Source organism: Phoca vitulina, unplaced genomic scaffold, assembly GCF_004348235.1.
Source record: "Phoca vitulina isolate PV1807 unplaced genomic scaffold, GSC_HSeal_1.0 scaffold11, whole genome shotgun sequence".
NCBI classification, from domain to species: domain Eukaryota; kingdom Metazoa; phylum Chordata; class Mammalia; order Carnivora; family Phocidae; genus Phoca; species Phoca vitulina.
In genome coordinates this window covers 36,165,454-36,187,074 of record NW_022589714.1, presented here as the reverse complement: position 1 = coordinate 36,187,074, position 21,621 = coordinate 36,165,454, and the positions used below count along the sequence as shown (strand labels likewise).

Genomic DNA, 21,621 nt, shown 5'->3' with positions numbered 1-21,621 from the left:
CCTCCAGTTAAACAACAATACTAAAAACAAATTTCTGGCTTGTGAGAATCTATTCATCTTTTCCTTAATGTGAGACACACAAAAAAAGGCTAGCGGTGGATTTTTCTCAGTAAGAAACTTAATGGTATCTTGGACCGAAGAAAAAGAAATCTCCTGCTTGATAATGGTAAATTCTGCACTATCTCACCTTTTCACTTTCTGGCTTTCTTCCCTTATCTTGGTCCTTCTATTTGCAAAATGAGCCCAGCCACCCTCTTCTGCGCCTGGCAAGTGTATTAGATGGAGGGCAGAAAGCCACCCCCATCGCCTGGAGCCCAGGTTCCATTCGGCACGTCTCTGAGGACAAATCTCCTCCCCGTCTGCTTGACGCCAAGGAGCCACCCAAGAGGTCGCAAAAGCGCCTCTGCTCTGTATTTCTCCGAGTTCCTTTACGTCTAGTTTCTAAGTGCAAAAGCACTTTTAGATGGCCACGGGGTTCTAGAATTTGAAAGATGTATAAATAACCTCCATGGCAGATTATACTTGTGCAAACGAGTTAAAAGCAGAGAAGGCAACAGGAGATCTGGCCAGAATTAGAATTGAGATTACTGATGGGGAGAAACACAAGAGTGTTCCTCCTGTGAGGGGGAGGTTAGCAGGTGCTTCCCAGCTGAGGGACGTTACAGAAGTGTTTAGAGTCGTTCTCAAGGACAGAGAAGCGAATGTAATTCTGGGCAGGGGGAAGGGACGGCGGGTTAGGCAGAGGGAGCCCCACAGAAAAAATCTGAAGCAGAATGAAGCTCAGCTCAGGAACTAAAAAGCTTATGTGGCTCTCCCTCAAATGCAACACAGTGACCACATAGTTAAATTTGGAGAGGCTGCGCATTTTGATCCTAATCACAAATCCAAAATTTTGGAAATCCAAATCCAAAAGTCACTCTTCCTTTATATAGGGGGGTGGAGGAGAAGATATATAAACACAGTTGTGAATAAAAAAGTTAACTGGCAGCAGAGCAGAAGGTGAAAGTGGTTGGAGGGGAGGGGATGGAAAACGCCACTTAGAAGGTGAAAGTCAGGGGCAGCTTGGATGAAGGGGGTGGCCATGGAAAGAGAAGACAGCAACAGATTTGAGAGGTCAGGGCAGCTAGATTTGCTGAATGATTACCTATGGAAGGAGAAAGAGGAAAAAATCAATCATCTTCAAATTGGACTCAAGAGAGCACAGGACAGAACACCGTTCTCGAGGCTACCCCTCGAGCCGAGAGGGTGCACTTGTGGGCCCATGGCAGGGTCAAGAGGTAGGGCTCCGAACTCCCCATTTCTGCCTCAAACACAGCAGCTCCAATTTACCAATTTGCTAAGGGAGGGTGAGGGGGGCAAGTAAGAATTCATTTGAAGAAAGGATTACTCCTAAAACAAGTTTGAAAATCACTGCACTTGAGGGACCTACCTCTAAGGTCTACTCCAATTCCAAAGTTAATGGCAAAACCCATCTGAGCTACAAAGCTGGAGGACCTGCTCCTTGGGCTCTTCATCACCACCGAAACTCTCCTGAAGAGAAGAGGTGGCAACGTCCCTTTCTCTTAACAGACACACGGGTGGCACTTGAGAAGCTATTTTCCTAAAGGCTTTTAATTGCCTGAAGCCTGGTCTAAAACTAGAACTTTTCCTACTAGCCTGGTGGCAAGCCTCTGGTTTCTAAGAAAATTAAAATGATGTATACATCCTCCCCAAAGACAGTTCTGGGGGTGAAGCAATGGGCTGTTGGGGGGGGGGATCAAGTTCAAAAAACAATATTTAAGAATGTTCCCAGGCTCAGTCGGTTGAGTGTCCAACTCTTGATTTCAGCTCAGGTCATGATCTCAGAGTCGTGAGATCGAGCCCCACGTCGGGCTCCACGCTCAGCACAGAATCTGCTTGTCCCTCTCCCTCTGCTCCTCCCCCTGCTCTCTCTCTCAAATAAATAAAAATCTTTTTTTAAAAATGTTCCCTACAAAATGTGAAAACAAGTTTAGATGATACCTAAAAGCGAATGTTAGGAAGACACCTGAATCAGGAGACACAGTCACTGAAAACAGAGAGAGGGAAGCAGAGCACTTGAGGCTGGTTCCACCAGATCAAGATCTTTAATTCTCTCATTTGCACAGAGGCAGAAAAACTAAATCAGAGGTTCACCCCAAAGTCCCAGGCTTCAGCCACAGCATCAAAGCTGTTACCTGGGAAGCTTCTTAAAAAAAATCCATATCCCCAGTCCCATCATCTGAGACTACTGTGGGTCTGCAAGAGAGCCAGGAATGTATTTTGTTTTTAAGCTTTCCAAGTAATTCTGATGCCCTGGCCAAGTTTTGGCCCCCCTGAACTAAGGCAGGACCCCTCTGGCTCTAACCTTCCCTGATCCTGAGAACTCCTTTGGAGAACCCCTAGTTCCAATGTCAGAGTCCCTCCCTCTGCCTCCTACCCAACCTGCTACTTTTTATTGTTTTACAACAAAAAAATCAACCTTCTTATAACAATTCCAACAATTACAAAATAGAGTAAAATGTTTAGAGACTTAAAACCCACTTATCCTCAGAGAAACTCACAGGTGATTTTGGTGCGTATCTTCCCAGACCCTTTTCTGAGCTTTCACACGTAACACATACACATGAACTTCGAGTTGGCTGTTTCTGTTGCTTTTGGGTTTGTTTTGCCTCACATATCGAAAAGGGACAGGCCATACAAACTGTTCTGTGATTTGCTTTTGTCCATCACTGAAATCTTTCCCTATCAAAACACATAGACTACTTTATTCCTTATAATGGCCCAAGTTCTCTTCAATAGGATGGATACGTCTTAATGCAGAGATTTTTTTCCTACTGAGGACATGAGTAGCCTCCTTATCCATATGTCAGGGGATCCATGCATTCTTCTGCATTCCACATTCCCTTCCTTGCCTTCCCACTCCATACCCCAGTTTCCCTTTTCTGTCGTTCCCACCCCAAAAGACAGACACAACCATCCTGCTCTCAGTCTTTTTTTTTTTTTTTAAGATTTTGTTTATTTATTTGACAGAGAGGGAGACACAGAGAGAGAGGGAACACAAGCAGGGGGAGTGGGAGAGGGAGAAGCAGGCTTCCCACCGCCTGTTCTCTGTCTTTTGAGAACCACTTCCTTCAAGGACAAATATAACCCATTTGTGTATATATATATATATATATATATATATATATATAAAACCCAAATACATAACCCATAACTTGGAAGCTCTCACTCACACCCCTCCTCCCTATTAATATGAATCTACTATATAAGTATTCTCAGCCTGTGGGAGGACCAGACCTGAGTAAGAAAGAATACTTGGGCAAAGATTTAGAAAACAAAAGACGTGTTTTTGTCCAGTTTTGATCGGCCTTAAGATCAGTTGGACCCTGGGGGCACCTGGGTGGCTCAGTCGTTAAGCATCTGCCTTCGGCTCAGGTCATGATCCCAGGGTCCTGGGATCGAGCCCCGCATCGGGCTCCCTGCTCAGCGGGAAGCCTGCTTCTCCCTCTCCCACTGCCCCTGCTTGTGTTCCCTCTCTCGCTGTCTCTCTCTGTCAAATAAATAAATAAAATCTAAAAAAAAAAAAAAAGGATCAGTTGGACCTTGTCTTACTTGCGTGTAAAATTAGTATGTTGGACTAGGTCACACTGAACTCTACCCTTCAAGGTGTCTGCGACTATTGGTCCAGTTGCACCTTCTCCATGAAGGCTTTACAATTACTCCTAAGACACCCAGATTCCAAGCAGATGAGCAAACTCTTCATCACATTTCCTGTTTCTATTCTTCATTTCGGTGCCTAATTACATCTTGCTGGTAATGTTTGTTGATGGCCTCGTAGGTGCATATATTTATCTTCCCATAATGATTATAAGCAGCTCAAGGCCAGGGACAACCGCGTAGATTGCATTTCCTTCCTTGCTCAACCACCTCAATAATGAAGACCATGGAAATCATAAACAAAGCAGCCTCTGAGCCAGGGGTCAGCAAACGAAGTCCCGCATGCCACTTATTCTTGTAAATAAGTTTTATTGGATGCAGCCATTCATTTAGGTATTGCCTATAGCAGCTTTCACACTATAACAGCAGAGCTGGATAGTTGCAAAAGAGACCATATGGCCCACAGATATAAAATATTTACTATCTTGCCCTTTACAGAAAAAAAGCCAGCCAATACCTGCTCTGAGCAGTCCAAAGAAATGTCAAAAAAATGCCGGGACCAGGAGCCCATTCACAGGAACCCTCAGACCTCCTCTAGAGTCTAGCAATGAGTATTGAGTTCCTGGCTTCCCTTATTCACATTCCAACTCACACACCAAATCTGATCCTTTTATCCCCTCTTAAAACTCAATGGTTTCACAAAGGACTTAGGATGAAATGCAAACTCTTCCAGGGAAAGATACTCCCTGCCCTCCTCTTCCTAACTCAAAACAGGTTTCACATTCTCCCCTCCCTTGTCTTCCTATATGACTACCATAATTTTAGAGTTGTACATTTATTGGTGTGGTGTGTCTTCCCATCTGGACCGCAAGCTCCGTGAGGGCAAAGGAGAGAGTCTATTTTACATACTGATGCTATCCAAGTCCCCAAGGCCAGTACCCGACTCATGATATACCTCACAGGTGTCTGTTGACTGAATGAATGGATTTGCAGACCATAAATAATCAGAAGCAACAAATTAAAGGGTGATGGTAGAAGAGGTTGCTGGAGCACAAGTATTAGAGCAAGTGTGAGAAAAACCAAAAAGCCTCCACAGTGTAGCCGTAATAATTAAAGGGATAAAGCTGCCTGGCACCCTTCAGTAGAAGGCCAAACATGTGTTTCCCCTCCAAAGACCCTAAGGCCACATCACTGTTTTAACAGAACCATAACTGGTTTACAAGAATTATGCTCAGCAGGGTGCTTACGATGACAAGCACATGTAATGAAGAATTTAAAACAACCCCCTTCGGGGCACCTGGGTGGCTCAGTTGTTAATTGTCTGCCTTCGGCTCAGGCCATGATCCCAGGGTCCTGGGATCGAGCCCCACATCAGGATCCCTGCTCAGTGGGAAGCTTGCTTCTCCCGCTCCCGCTCCTCCTGCTTGTGTTCCCTCTCTCGCTGTGTCTCTCTCTGTCAAATAAATAAATAAAATCTTAAAAAAAAAGAGAAATCATTAAAATGAAAAAATAAAAAATAAAAAAATAAAATAAAACATCCCCCTTCATTTTATTAAAAATGACACTAACTTGATATTTGGAATTGTGAGAAGTATAATGAGATTATTCTTCAGAAGTCATTTATGTTCCGTCCTGGTTTAAACTTTAGTTATTTGGAAAATTTCATTTATCCAGGACACCGATTTCACCAACAGTAACAGATAAACCACCAAATATCAGTGTACCATCCCAAACTGTATAGGATGTAGGAGGGTTATAAATACTTGTTGAGTAACCAAAAGGTAAACCCCAGGACAAAGCAAATTTCAAAAGAAGGAAAAGGTAGCTCTAAAATGACCAACTATAAAGGCCTCCAAGTCTTCCACACGCACCGTGGTGGCCCATGTCACAGCGGTCCTGTTGTCATTTCTCCTCTAGGACATTGGGATGGGACTGAAGACAAGAAGCACCCAGATGTGCTAACACATGTCAGATTGCTGATGCCTATTTATCTGTAACGATTCTCATCCCATGACCTCATCCTTCAAACAAATGGGGAAAAAACTCCCTGCAGTTGATGAGTACAACACATTTGTGCCCTTCTTGTTCTGTATCGAATTCCAATAATTTTTCACGGAAAATGAGTAAACTCAAGGCAGTGATAAACTTTTGTCTATTCATAATGGGCAAGCAGGAAGACTGACTGTGACTTTGCTATAGAAAATGTTTAATGGTGCATAAAACTAATATTTTAAGAGGGATCTCAGTTACTGTGATATTATAACAAAGATAAGCCAAGCAAATTAGTCCCAGGACAGTGACCATAAAATATGCCAACCGATGATCAAAAGGCAAAAAAGCCAGGCAGGCAAGGCACCCCCAGAACTTCTGACCATTTATTCTGAGAATTACATTAAATTTACAATAACAAGACCCTGACTGCTGGGAGTTCTCCAGATTCCAAGGGAAAAAAAGAAGGGTATAAAAAGGAAAACTCCAACGGAACTGTTCCTACGTATGTTATATAAATTTGGTCAGCTCTTGCATTTCCTATCATCTTCCCTGACTTAAAAAAGGCTTCTGTTGCTAAGGCAAAAGCAGGGACTGCTGTTAATGCCGGAGAATATAAAGAACGCCAAGGCTAGAATGTGCTGACTCCAGGATGGGAAGGAGGCAAGCTCAGGGCACACTGGGAAAAGGAAAAAAACAGGCACAACTTAACCCGGATGCTGTCTTCCCTGGAACCTGCAATGCAGAGGAGCAGGGGGTGGGAATCAAACGAAGAATAAAATTTGGTGACACTTGGCACTGAGTCCTCGGACCTCGGACTTCATCGCCTTCTGTCCATGCCCACAGCTACTTCTGTAAGCTAGGACCCCCACCTACATGGAGAAACCACGTTATAAACTAGACAGTGATAAAGGTTTAGGGGGAAATACTCTTCTGTGCTCACTAAGAATTTATAGAATCTGCATATAAACCAAGGCAAAACTAACACCACCAGCCAGCACAGCAGTTCCGCCAAGAAAGCATCAACCAAACCTATTTTAGCCTGGCGTGTGCTCAGCAGGCTCTGCTCTACCAGGTCCTAGCTGGGCGATCTTGGCTAGTGACCCAACCCATGTCCTCCGTTTCCTCATCATTACAGTGTAGATAATAGTAATACCTACCCTCCTAAGATTGTTTTCAGAACTATTAAGACAGATTAAGCAGGTGGGACATGCGTGACCCAAGTCCCCCATATAGTTTAGTTATTTTAATGATCACTCCTTCTGCTTAGCATATTACTGTAGTTTAGCTTCATTCCCTTGGGATTAGGCAATCTTTTTTTTTAAGATTAGTTTTTTTATTTGAGAGAGAGTGAGGGAGAAGCAGACTCCCTACTGAACAGGGAGCCCAACTCCGGTCTCCATCCCAGGACCTGGAGATCATGAGCTGGGCGAAGGCAGACCCTTAACCCACTGAGCCACGCAGGCGCTGGGGATTAGACAATCTTTTAAAACACCCCAATTAAAATGCAAATATCCAGTTCCTGAGAAGTGTATCAGGAGACTCCAGATTTTAAAAAGCTGTCATCCTGGGCGCCTGGGTGGCTCAGTCGTTAAGCGTCTGCCTTTGGCTCAGGTCATGATCCCAGGGTCCTGGGATCGAGTCCCATATCGGGCTCCCTGCTCAGCAGGAAGCCTGCTTCTCCCACTCCCCCTGCTTGTGTTCCTGCTCTCGCTGTCTCTCTCTCTGTCAAATAAATAAAATCTTTAAAAAAAAATAAATAAAAATAAAAATAAAAAGCTGTCATCCTGAAACATCCCCTACTAGACTTGGAGCCTTCTACAAAACAAAAAATACAAACAAAATACAGACTGCATGGTTATGAGTTAAAAGACAAACAAGGGCCAACCAACACTTCAAAAAAGACTTAACAAGGGCGCCTGGGTGGCACAGTCAGCCGACTGACTCTTGATTTCGGCTCAGGTCATGATCTCAGGGTCATGGGATCAAGCCCTGCGCCTGGCTCTGCACTCAGCCTGGAGTCCGCTTGTGCTCCGCCCGCCACATCTCTCTCTCTCCCTCTCTCTCTCAAATAAATAAATAAATAAAATCTTCAAAAAAGGCTTAACATACAAACAACATGTAGCAAACGAGGAAGCACCAGAGAGGAGAAAGGATTTCTTATTAATAAAGTGCACTTTAGACAAATGGAGCAGAATCTCAGCAAGCACGTTCCGGAGTGAGTTTCCCTGACCGAGTGCCACAGGATGCTGAGGACCTCGGGTATGAAACACCTGCGAACAAACTCCCGCCAGTTGCCTGCTTTTTTACAGCCCTCAAGTGAAGAACGACTTTCACATTTTAAAAAAGTTGCAGCAGGGGGTGGGAACCAAACGAAGAATAAAATTTGGTGACACGTGGGAATCTGAAATTCAGATTTCAGTGTCCACAAATGCAGTGTTACTGCAACGCAGCCACGCCCCTTCTTTTAGGTACCCCGCCCAGAGCTGCATTTAAAGTACAAAGGCGGAGTTGAGTAGTTTCCACAGAGGTCATCAGGCCCACAAAGATGAAAATACTATCTAGCTCTTTTTTTTTTTTTAAGATTTTATTTACTTGACAGAGAGAGACACAGCGAGAGAGGGAACACAAGCAGGGGGAGTGGAAGAGGGAGAAGCAGACTTCCCGTTGAGCAGGGAGCCTGATGCGGGGCTCGATCCCAGGACTCTGGGATCATGACCTGAGCTGAAGGCAAACGCTTAACGACTGAGCCACCCAGGCGCCCCACTATCTAGCTCTTTACAGATAAACTTTACCAAGCCCTGGCCTATAAGTAGAGGAAATGCTCCTGATGGCAGCCCTCAAAGAGGCACAATTAATATTAGCCTGCTGATGGCTCCAGGAGGCCCAGCAGGGGGGCTGCAGAAAACAGTGACTTTGTTGAATCCGGCATCTCCCAAAAGTATTTGGCCATACAATCCTTTACTCATGCAAGATGTATGAACATCCTGCAGAACCCGCGGAAGCACTTTCCACCACCAACATGATGCTGATGTCCAGAAAAGTCAACAAACCCAACATTAAAAAGATCAGATAAAAAATTCCAAGTAACAGGAATTAGGCCATCGGTAAAGAGATCAATTTCTGATTATAAAACAGAACCGATGGCAACAGAGGATACTCTCAGACACAAAAAAGAAGAGGTTTAAGAATGTTAACCTAAATTTTTGATATTAAATGTGATATTAAAAGTAGAGTATAAAAATGTATGCCAGGGGCGCCTGGGTCGGTTAAGTGTCCGACTCTTGATTTCAGCTCAGGTCTCGATCTCAGGGTCGTTGAGTTTAAGCTCCATGTTGGGCTCCACGCTGGGCGTGGAACCAACTTTAAAAAAAAAATGTGTGTCCTACACAGCTAATAAAAGCTTATCACCAAAAATGTAAAGAATTTATGTAAATGAGGTTAACATAAATTCCACTCGATAGTTGAGCCAGAGGACAACATGAGTAATTACAAAGGTAATTATCACATGGATAAACTTATGACATCCCTAGCAACTCCTGAAACGTACGTGTGCACAACCAAGGACCCTTACCTATCTATATTAAAGCAGCACAAATAAATGAAAATGATAAACTCCAGTGTTGGCAGCCTTGTGGGGTAGAAGGCACATTTATAGTTCCTGGTGGCACTCTAAATTAATTCAGTCTTTCTAAAGACAAGCTGGCAATGTGCTGCTACACCCATAAAACCATTCATTCATTTCCTGTGACCCAGCAATCCACTTTGGGCAATATACCCCAAATATACCTCACTTCTGGGAACAACCCAAAAGGAAAAAGAGCAATTGATCTGTACAGAGACAACTTCATCAGTGCTGCCGGCTTGCAGAACAATGACAACAACCCAAGGGACCGACAACAGCAGGATGGCTGCACCCACGGCCACCCCGGGGAAGACGGGGGCATGGCAGGCCCGAAGCTTGAACTGCAGGAATCACAGGCACCTCAAACTTACTAACACGCACCCAAATTTTGGGGTCCCCAAGCCCGTCCACCCTTCCCCCAGCTTTGCCCTTCAAAGTAATGAGACCACCAAAGACTCAGCTCAGGAACCAGGGAGTCAGCCTTGATGACCGAGTGAAAGCGGTCATGCTTTCCTTCGACTTCTGCCCTCTCACGTCTCACCGGCAGTAGACCTTCAAAATCTTTAAAATCTATCTAGTCATCCCTGTCTTCCCAGCCACCCCCCCCCCCCACAGAACCATCATCTCCCCCACCCCACCCTGAGCTAACTACAAAAGAATCCAACTGGCCTCCTGCATCTCCACTTCCTCTTTCCAATCCATTCTCCACAGAACTGCCAGAGTGATCTTAAAAAAAAAAATCTCATTAAAACCATATTATAGGGGCGCCTAGGTGGCTCCATCATTAAGCGTCTGCCTTCGGCTCAGGTCATGATCCCAGGGTCGTGGGATTGAGTCCCGCATCGGGCTCCATGCTCCGCGGGGAACCTGCTTCTCCCTCTGCCTGACTGTCCCCCTGCTGCTCTCTCTGTGTGTCAAATAAATAAATAAAATCTTTAAAAAGAATAAAAATAAAAATAAAACCATATTATAACCTTGCCTACAACTGCATGGCCAGCAACATCCTGACGTGTTCAGACCTTTGAAGGGCTTGTCTTATCTGGCCCCTGCCTGGCTTCGCAACCTCAATCCACACACACTCCCTTTGCCCCTGTTCCCTGAGCACCAACCGCAATGGCCTTCCTTCTACTCTCTGAGCACATAGGCTCTTTCCTACCTCTGGCCCACTGTACATGCTGTCCCTTCTCACTGGTATACTCTTCCTTCGGCTCTTCCAGAACATCACCTTTTCTCTCATCCTCGATAAACTATTAACTCCAAAAGGGAAGGATCACGAGTGGCCTTTTACTATCATATACCCAAAGTCCAACATTTTGCAATGCCTGACATTTTGCAATATAATTTAGCAATGCACCAGAAATATTTGTTAAACTGAATGAAAAATGTAAATATATCTCTGTAAGATAAAAAAGCTACATAAAGAAAAGCAGAATACAAGCAAGTATGTACACATTAGTTTTAACTGTACACAAATGTTTGTATAATGTCAAAGAATAAAAATGAATTGGGAAGAGAAATTCATATCCACTAGGTTCTTCTAGTTGGCAATTAGCCTGAGTTTAAAATGTTCTTTGTTAATAACTCAAATACCCTTCAGTTGTAGCTCAAAGTATTGAGATGTAGCTCAAGATCCAACTACCCTTTAACCTGTCTAGAATGAATGAAGTTAGTTTAGAGCAAATCCTTCTGGAATTCATTCAACAATCATTTATTGCTTAACTACTATGTGTCAGGGCATCAAGCCAAAAGCACAAAGATGAATAGCACATTGTACGTTGTCTTTAAGAAGCTGAAGTGGGGATGACAACATTGGCCCTAGCATTCAAAATGAGGAATGAAGCACACTCAAACCTTGTCTAATTTGGTATTTTTTCCTGGACCAAATACAGAAGATTCAAACCAAAGAGGAGAGAGGGGCCATGGACTCCCAGAAGTAAAGGAAGAGCAAGGAGTGAATAATAACCAGTTAAATTATTCTGGAAACCTGTCACCATGTGCCTTTGAATCTTCTCCATCCCCTGCCCCCCATTTCTCTTAATCCTGGTTATGCCGACCTGGCCATACCTAGGATGAAGTCAAATAATGGTCTCGTCTCATGAGTTCTTTGGGAAAGCAGAATTCCATCCTCTTTCCCAGAACCAGTGATTAAATTTCTTCTCACTCTTTGCCTTTCTTTAGTCTACTCAGCATCTGCAATCTAGGAAGAGGCAAGTTTAAAAGCCTGCTTACGAGAATGTTAAAAAGTGAGTGGGATAAACCACACACAAAAACATGACTTAGGGGACCATGCAAATCGGGACGTTAGACCAGTTTCTATGAGACCCAAAAAGTTAACAAAGTAAAGACTAATAACAGATGAGGCAAACCTTTGCACTAATCCTATACAAATAATCAGGCTGGCAGCAAAGAAAACCCGACCCTGGTCCTCAAGTTCTCAGGAGAAGTGAGTGAAAACTCCTTGCTAAGCAGAACCCATGTCACACTGTTACTCACTAAGCAAATATTTTTCAGAATGACCCGACTAGCAGGAAAGCAAGCATCCATTCCCTATTTTTAACATTTCAATTTGCAAGAGTATCTTTCCATCTTAACCATGGCACCATCGCCCGTCAGAGGCACACCATAGGAAAGTGCTTGCCGGGGCCTCCACACCCTCGGCTTTCAATCCACACACACAGGTTGCTCTCACTTTATAATCGGCTCCTCTGGCTAAACTTCCAAGCGCCATCGTGGAGCCGACCTGCTTCCCAGGGAAAAAGGGAATGTTCAGCTCTCAGGTAGAACCATTCCCTTAACAAGAAACAAAATTCCAGGGGCGCCTGGGTGGCTCAGTCAGTTAAGCACCTGCCTTGGGCTCAGGTCATGATCCCTGAGCCCCGGGGATGGAGCCCCGCATCGGGCTCCCTGCGTCTGCTTCTCCCTCTCCCTCTGCTCCTCCCCCCGCTTGTCCTCGCTCTCTCTCTCTCACTCTCTCTCAAATACACAAATAAAATCTTAAAAAATAAATAAATAAAGAGAAACAAAATTCCAGTAAATTGAGGTTATCTGTCCCCTACCCCAACTTGGCAGAAAAAAAGCAGTGTGTATCAAGCCACTCGGACCTAGATGTGTGAATGAATCCTCTCTCTGGAAGCTGCCAAATGCTCGACCATAACTTCTCTTACACCTCAAACCCTCATCTATAAAATGGGGCGAAGGCTACTACACCACGGACTTGAAAGATTTACTGAGATCTTTTGTAGAAGGCATTCAACACAATGTCAGTGGTAAGTACTCAGTAAACAGGAGCTTAGTAATTCAATATAAATGATTAATATTAACAGCCATTAATATTCCTCCCCTCTGGGCTCTCAGTGCTGAAGCCCTCTTGAATCCACAGCGGCTCTCATGTGATGCCAGGACACACGGACTCACTCCTCTCCTCCCTCCTAAATCCATTAAACTCATGTTTCTTCTCCCAAAACAGACCTGCATACAGCTCCAAGCAGCTGATCCACCAAGCCCTTCTGGTGGCAGAAGAGCAACGGGAAAATTGTGTAAAGATCAGAGAATGAGCCTTTGCTAGGACTTCGCTTACGGAGCCCCCTCTCCTTTTTTGTTGTTTTGGTTTTGTTCTTTAGAACAAAGCCTTAGGCATAATTTTGCAATCTTCTAAAGAGGAGATGCGGCTACAGGTAGCTCAGTACCCTGACTCCTCGCCTCACCAGGCCCAGCCCCACCCCACCTGAGGTCCCTCTGAGCAAACTTTCCCACCACTGCAAGCATCTGTCTCTACAAGGCCATGTGCTGACATCTGTGGGGAAAAAAAATCCAGATAGCCAGAATCCAGGAAGAATGAACCATTCCTGGCGGACTTTCCACCTCTCGAGAAGAATGAGGTCAACAGCCTCAATATAAGCTTTGAATCAACAGCCTGAATATCACCGCACCCCACCTCTCTGCAGCCGAGGTGAGCACACACTCCCTGACATCTGCCAGGTGCCTCCCTGGTTATAACCTCTGCCCGGCCCCTGGACTAGGGCTGGAAATGGGAGCTGGTAGGAAAGCCAGATGGCAGCATACAAGCCAATTTAGGATTCTTGTTTATTTTTTGGTATTTGACAAATACAAACACTGGGACAAGGCCCGTATTTATTCATGATTTGCCCACCCCCATTCCTTAAAAAAGAAAAATCAAAGCTCAATAGCCACTATCCCAACATCAACAAAGCCCAGTGTCCTCACGCTAAACTGGGATTCAATTTAGGGGAACAAGCTGACTCCTATTAAGGCTTCTGTTTTCATTCCAACGAATACACGTATCTGCGCCTGATGGTCCAGACCGAATCAGCTTCAAACGGTCATCGGGCACATGCCCAAAGGCGATGACATACCCTGGGCTCCTCCTGTCACAGAAGAGCAAGCATCCGAGTTTTCCAGGAAGTCGCCGGTGACCCGACCTCCCCAGAATTTGCCAGGCCTGTTTGGGGGAAGAAGGCCAACAGCGTTTAGCGCTTACTGGAAAAGAGACACTGTCGCTTATGCAGTAAAAAGTCACTCGGTTCATACTGGCTCCTGAATAGCCGGCGATGCATCTGACCATTTCCCAGCACCAATCCGTCAATCAACCAATCAAGTTTCCTTAAGCCAAGTATGCTTTATAAACGGCCGGCGGAGTACTAAACCAATTTGCAGCTTGTCTACGGAGTCACCAAAGAAGTTTTACCCCTCATCTTCACAGATGGAGTCAAAGGTGCAGTTCAAGTGTGATGTCTCCACATTCTTTTTTTTTTTTTTTTTTAATTTTTTTTTTTAAATGTTTTATTTATTTATTCATGAAAGTCAGAGAGAGAGAGAGAGAGAGGCAGAGGCAGAGGCAGAGGAAGAAGCAGGCTCCCCGCCTAGCAGGGAGCCCGATGCGGGACTCGATCCCAGAACCCTGGGATCATGACCTGAGCCGAAGGCAGACGCTTAACCATCTGAGCCACCCAGGCGCCCCATGATGTCTCCACATTCTGATCTATGAATGGACAGAATACACAGACCACCTGTTACTTAGGCCACGCCTCCTCGCCTCTATCCAATCAGGCGCACCTGGAGAAGGCGCCTTCTGCAACCTGTCCTGGAAAATGGGGCATTAACTGTTGGAACCACATCCAGCTTGGTAGCCTTTGTGCAAATGTAGCCACACTAAAATATGTCGTTTAGCTGGTTGGTGGATCTACGTCTATTTAGTCTCGGGTTTTTTCCTCAATGTAAGGTAGTATAGTATACATTCCATTACAAGGAATTTTTTTTTTTTCTTGCTGATGTGGTTTGCTTGTGTATTTTATTTATACTGGAGGTCTGTCTGTCTGTTTGTTTTGGGCTGAACCTAAAGGCGGATTCAGCCATATGCCTTTAGAAACAGTTCAGATGGAGAAAGCTTGATCCTCTACTATACACTTGACAACAGGGATCGGAGATTCATGCGATAAGTCAGAAATCCTGCATTCCAGGACACGTCTGCCCTCCCGATTCTGAGTATAAGTGGCTTTCCCCACCAATGCTAATGCATGTTATTCTGAGACTCGGGAAGGTTTTTCTTCTGCTGGCTTTCAAACTGACTATACTAGCCCAAAGTTACCTTAAGTACTTTAAAGATTTTAACATCAACCACATTTTGTGTATTACTTTGAATACATTCATCCACTGATTCCATGTCTGCTCATGAAACCCAACCGTCACTACTGATAGCCAAGTACGTTTTACGTACCATCAAAACTGTGCCTGTGGGGCAAGATCGAAATCCTAATTCATCCCTGGGTTCCCACTGCCTAGTACAGTGCCCCTCTCAGAGCGGGTGCTCGGTGTAGGTTTGCGAACATGGAACCTTATCCATCATGGTTCCCTTCTCTTCTGACTGCCTCATTGCCACCACTCTATGGGTCCAGGCAAAGCAAGCTCCCTGAGGGCAAAAGACATCTCTGAGAGTGTCCTGTCGTGCTGGACAAGCCCTTCTAGGGCATTTCTTAACACTGGCACAAACTTAAAGGCTTCCCTTATCTTCCCTCCAGACTTTTGGCCTGGAACACATAACATTTTATCTTTCCGTTTGTGGTTTACTTCCCAGTATCATGCAGACACCCCAACTCATCAGAAACAGAAGTACAAGGAGCAAGAACACTTTCTTCCAAAGGCACGCATGTAATTCTAATATTCTGCAACAAACCAAACCACCAGTCTCAACTTTGCTCCAGTGAGCCTTCACTGTTGCTACATTTCATAGTCTAGCAATTTGGAGTTGTGAAATAGGTAATGTGGCACAGGAGGGAGCAAGGGCATGAGCTGAGGAGTCAGGCGCTCCCAGCTCCTGGCCCGAGCACCATCAGTGGCGAGCTGTGTGTCCGGGGATGAACCAATGAAGTTTGCCCAGCCTACATCTTCTCATCTGTAAAATGGAGATAACACCTTCCTGCTTCACAGAGTTGTTGGGAGTAAATGAGATACTGTATATAAAGCATCTGACACATAATAATTTATATATATATATAAATATATATGACATTATATGTTAGGTATCGTATTTTTTAAGCTTATTAAAGCCATATGAAAGTCGGTCATCATAAGGAAAAAAAGTGCCAAAAATGATGACAATAACAAATATTGTCACAAAAAGGAAGATACTAGAAAAATGAGAGTAACTGAGAGCCATAATAAACAGGACATTTTAATGAATTTATTCTTTTTTAATCTAACTGTAATATATGGGTGGGGCACTAACTTCCCCACTTCCCACCCCCCACCCGCCCCACCCGTAGTGTTCTGAGCACCTGCCATGCTTAGCTGGGCTCCAGTGCCTGGTGTCTGTCATTTTCACATGGCTAAGAATCCCAATGGGATAAATAATCCTTATACTAATATCATGAGAGCATCATTTTATACATGAGCAATGTCTATCCTGAGGACTGGAGCTTTCAACTGGGGATAGAAAAAAAGAAAAGACATTGTCTCCCCACCCTGGTTCGGGGTTACAGCAAAATCCCTGGTGATCCCTGGTACACCCTCTCCGTCACCCTTCAGGGCAACAGGGTCAACCCCAAGTCATTCCATGGACTGAAATAGAGCCTTTCTATTAGTTACCAGGAAAAGAAGGACTCTTATTTAGTTAACAACATGAGATTGCTTCTAAGCTCCATTACAAATTTCATTTTTTTAAAAGACAGCCAAACTTAAATTCTCAGGTCTTTAGTTGCAAATCTAGTGCACAATTTTTAGATAAACTGAGCTTAATGATTTAAAAAAAGGAACTGGGCTCTTTCTCAGTTGGTTAAAGCAACCTACACTTTCATTACAAGGAGACCTTACTTTGAAACACCTATCTCATGTTCAATTGTAAAATGAATGAAATATCACACCGACTTAAGATTTAATCTAGGAGTGGACTCTGTGGGGCATGTAATAATCAGATATGTTGGAGGGAGGGGACAGGCATGGGGTGGGGGGGGGGGGTAGAGTAGTAGATGGAAGGAGGAAACGCAAGGATTGATTTAACTCCACTGATGTTAGAGTCAGTGTTCCAGGGACTGAAATGGGTTTCTCTACACACCAACACTGTCAATCCAGGTTCACTACTGGAAGAGACCCCCTCCTTACTGCTCAGCAGCCCCCACACTTGTTTGGAGGATATAGATCATGATTTTGCCATTACTATAAATGGACAGAAAAGACTCTCTGAAAGGAGACTGGGACTTGCCTCATTATAAATGCTAACAGCACCAAAGTTTTCTTTAGTCTCTCTTTCCCCCTTAAAACACACTCACACAGGGAACCAGAGCGTCTGTAGGATGAATTCCCAGGCCATAGCAACTGCAATGCCCTGGGATCTAAGAGATCTTGGCTGACCAGGCATTAAGCCCTTTTTGGGAAGGAGACAGCAAGCCTGCCTTTCCCTTACACAGCCCTGCCGTGAAAATAGGCTCTTGTCTTTTGTTTTTGTTTGGGTTTCAGCTAAGAATCTCTGTCCTCCCTGAAGAGACAAAAAGATAGTCATGGGAAGCTTATGGTGGCTCAAGGGTTTGAGCTCAAATAAATTTTCTTCCACGTAACTCGGCCCCTCCCCTTTAACTTTTGGAAAGGGGAAGTGATCTGTGGGAAGTTGGGGATCAGTTTTGGGTCAAGGGTGGTTTCAGGCTTTGACCAGGTAAGGGGCGGAGTGGGGGGAGAGGTATAGGACACGCCTTGGAGCTGAATGCAGCTTGGGTGCTGAAGAAGGAACCTGCTCCACTTTGCAGGGTCACCTGCCTGGCCACAGGTAAACGAGAGATAGGAAAGACTGGAGAAATTCATCTTCCTTTATGTAGATCCCTCTCCCCCTCCCCCCACTCAAGTGCCAGCGTGCTGGCTGGCTGGGAGCCGGCGCTTTGGAGGCGCCTGAGAGTGGGTCTAACTAAGGGTTCTTTTTTTTGGCGTGCAGAAACTGGGACCCACCCGAGCCAAGGAGGCGAGGTGGGGGAGGAGCTTTGCGCCCCGCTCGGGAATGCACCGCGCGGACGCACCCGGGTCTCCAGCGGCCGGCGCGCACCGGTACCACTCTCCCACTGCGGTAGCATCCCGACATGACACTGCAGCTGCAACAAAGCGGCCGCCGCCGCCAGCCCTCGCCGCCCGGCACCGCAGCTCCGGCCCCACACCACGCGGAGTGGGCAGCAGCCGGTGGCTGGGGGGTGGGGGAGCGGGGGCGTGTGCGGAGAGGGCTCGGGGCACCAGGGGTCCGAGTAGGGGGGAAAGCCCTGAAATGCGCAGGAAGCCGGGTGGCCACCTCTAGCGCCTCCTCCAGCGCAGCCAGACTGCGAGGAAAACAGTTCGCCTTCGTTCCAGAGTCCCGGCTGAGCCTGGTGGCTCCCCCAAACGACCCGGTACCTTCCCCTGCTTGCAAGCCCCCCTCCCTCCCCACCCAGCCGGGTCGACCCCTCGCCTCCCCGCAGCCCCCGCCCGGGGACCAGCCCCGCTCCCGAAGAGCGGCGCCTTCGGCTCTGGCGCGGCCGCCGCCCCGGGTCCCCCAGCGCGCTCACCAGGAGAAGGGAGCCCGCGATCATCGTAGCTCCGGCGACGCGGCTGCAGGAGGCGAGGGCGGTGCTGCTGCTCGCGGAGGTCCCCATGGCTGAGCCCGGGGCTCGCAGGGGCGCCCGGGGCGCGTGGCCCCCCGGCAGCTGGAGTCGGCGGCTGCTTCTGCCCAGCGCCGCATCCACCGCCGCCTCCCGGGCCGGGAGCCCATCTACCTCCAACACCCCATGTGCACTGCGGCAGCCGGGCAGCCGGGCAAGGAGGGAGGCGGCGAGGGAGGCTCCGGGGGCGCTCAGCACCTGCCCAGCGGCGCGGCCGCCCGGGCGGGGAGAAGCAGCGGCCGCTGCAGCCCGCGCCTCCCTGTGCTCTCCTCCGACAGCGGCTGCGGAGAACCAGGGAGGAGGGCTGGGCGCGAGAGAGCAAAGGAACAACTTCCCATAGCGAAGCCTCCAGCCACTGCCAACCACCCTCCACCGCTGCCCAGACCGGCCGGCGAGGGACTGAGTCGGGTGGCCGCGGGGCGCGGGGACACACGTGGTGGCGCCGAAGGGGCGGGGGAATCGGCCTTTTGTGATGTCACCCGGGAGGAGGCCGGGCTCTTTGTGCGATCGGAACTGGGAAGGCGTTCCAAGTAGAGCGAGGAGGGAGAGGGTGCCCCTTGGCGTTGGCTGAAGAAATTGCAGCAGCTTATTGACCCAGAGGAACCGCTGCGGAGGTATGCACACCCCTGACCCAAATTTACTTACTTTTTTCTAAGATGATTCTAAGTAAATTATTTCTGCGACAGGCGCCGTTCTGCTGTTTTTGACGGCAGTGATTAAAAACAGCCGATGACCATGGAACACTTAGATCAACTGCGTGCCAAAAATATACCGGTGACTTGGTTCTCAAACCTAGAGAGTTGAAAACATATGCATGTATGAATGGTCCCACCCCAGAGATTCTGATTTAATCGAAAATGGAGTGTGGCCCGAGTATTGGGGTTTTAAAGGTTGTCCGGGTGATTTTTAACATGGAGCAAAGTTTGAAAACTTCTAGGCTAATGAATGCAGTTAAGGAAGTCCAGAGTAAGAGTTCCAAACTCAGAGTCCGTGGAGTTGGGTCCGTGGGTGGTCTTTGAGAGGCCTTGGAAATCCTTGAAATGTGTAGGCAGGTGCATCTTCCTAATTAAGGATCCAGTGTTTTGAATCCGATTATCACAGAGATTAAAAAAAAAAAAAAATTCTTTCCCCCAAAAAGCGTTAAAATTTTTGAGTTGAGTTTCAAATGTCTTTGTGGGTTGTAGGTGGGTAGAAAGGAAGTTAGCACGCTGCTTCAGAAGTAAGAACAACCAGAACATTATCTTGGCTGGTTGACATCTCTTACTTTTCTGAATGTGAGGTAGGACCTGGCATCCCTTTCCTTGTTTCACCTGCAGGGAGTCAGTCCCCTGACCATGACCACCATGTCTGGGACAGTGGTGTCCATCATCTAGCTACTGACAGTTCACAGTATGCTATATTGAAATTACCACTTTCACCATGTCAGCCCATCAGTCATTTGTGAGCCCGGGTGATACTGGGCTTAGTCTAACTTCCCAGGACCCTTCTATTTCCATATAAACACACTTTCTCAATTACCAGCTTCAAGACTCACTACTCCAGTACTCCTGAAGATAACCTTCTATAAAATACCAGCGTGAACTCTTCATTTTCTGATGAATATATTGTGCTTTGGCCTTTGTTCTGTGCATACCTCGAAGATGATAAAAAAATATGAAGATTCCTTCCAATCTCTTATTTCAAACATCTATTAGTAAAGAAAAGGATTATCCATAAATATTGGAGGCAGGAAAAGCCATAATATATAACCTCTGGTGAAATCCAAAGAAGTTCTAAAAAATATTATCTCTAAATATGTGGCTTTGGGGAGACCGTAATGTTTGGATTTGAATATCTCTAGCTACTTCCAGGATTTCAAAAGAGTGAGGGTTACCTATTGGGTCTCCATATATAACAGTTTCAATTATTTCTTTAAAAATTCAAATGACTGGTCAATATCATCATGTTTTTTAAAAAGAACTTACATAGGTGTAAAAAAAAGGGGGGGGTGGAGGGTGAAAACAGTGGTCTGTTAGCTGTGCATTTAACTCCTTACAACCAAACCTACTCGAAGTTGGATCTGATTGATGTGCTCCATGAAGTTAGCAAATTTCAAGTTTAGAATTTGGGTTACTATGCAGGCATGAGGAGTCCTTTCTTAACTATCTCTCTTCCTAATACCCAAAAGAAGTTTGAATTGTGCTTTCACCACTTGGGAATTTTATCATTTCCTGACGTAGTATTGATCACATCAAGTTGAAACTGAATATCCATTTTGTGGGATGAAAAATTCCCTCAATCCTGTTTACCACTAACACTTAAGCAAATGTCCCTCTATACGAGTCATAAATGGATTATGAATAATTTGAATCTATCAGGGTGTAAAACTTTATTACTTTGAATTAAAATATATAAATGCTTTTATTTCACTGTAAAAATTCTCCAACTAGAGATTAACTCATTGCCACATTTTCAATATGGTCACTTAGACATGTTTATTTTCTAGGAAAGGAGGGAAATCCAATAATCCATGAGGATTAGCTTTATCATATCTTTGCCATTATATCACTCTCCAGCCCCCATCTCCTTACACACATTCCAGCTTTGGGCTTTTTTAAAATTTCTGCCAGTGCTATACATTTCTCCTAGTCTTCTAGTTTCAAAATCATCGTTGATTCCTTTCTCTCCCTAATGTATTTCCAGACAATCTGCTTATTCAGTCTTCCAGTTTGTCCATTTCTTTGTCTTTCTTTGTCTTATGTAATAAGGATTTAGTTATCCTTATTACATATTTGGACACTGGAGAAATCACCAAAGTTACCATCTTGCCTTCAGTTTTGCCTTATACTTTTATTTATCCTGCACACTTTGGACAGTTCTAATAAATTTTCAATTTTCAACAATGTGAGTACTCAGTTTTTATAACGAAAATAGCATTGTCCACATTCTGAGCTGATCCTTGTGATGGAATGGCAGGAATTGACAGGAATAGATATGAGCACGCAGAAGGTAAAAGAATCAGCTGAAGCCAAGCTCAGAGGGCAGAAGAGCATGACACTTGTCTAAGCAACAGCAAGATTCTTTCAGTGCAACATGTACCAAGTATCTATTATGTGTCGGATACTGCACAAACAATAATAAGAAGTGATCCTGTTTTTGAGTTCACAGTCTCAGGGAGGGGAAATAGTATAGTGGGTGTGGGTAGTAAAGGTTGCTATTGTACCCCCATTACAGGTGCCCACCTCT

At 45.6% G+C, this 21,621-nt stretch overlaps 1 protein-coding gene across 1 annotated transcript in view; it reads right to left on the bottom strand.

The window, feature by feature from the left end:
* TNFRSF21 (TNF receptor superfamily member 21) overlaps window positions 1–18,842 on the bottom strand; it is a 66,243-nt gene extending 47,401 nt beyond the window's left edge. Inside the window, exon 1 of the mRNA XM_032409687.1 lies at window positions 18,304–18,842. Within this exon, the coding sequence (XP_032265578.1) occupies window positions 18,304–18,390 (87 nt within the window). The 5' untranslated portion in view covers window positions 18,391–18,842. The remainder of the gene's footprint in view (window positions 1–18,303) is intronic.
* Between the last annotated feature and the right edge of the window lie 2,779 nt (window positions 18,843–21,621).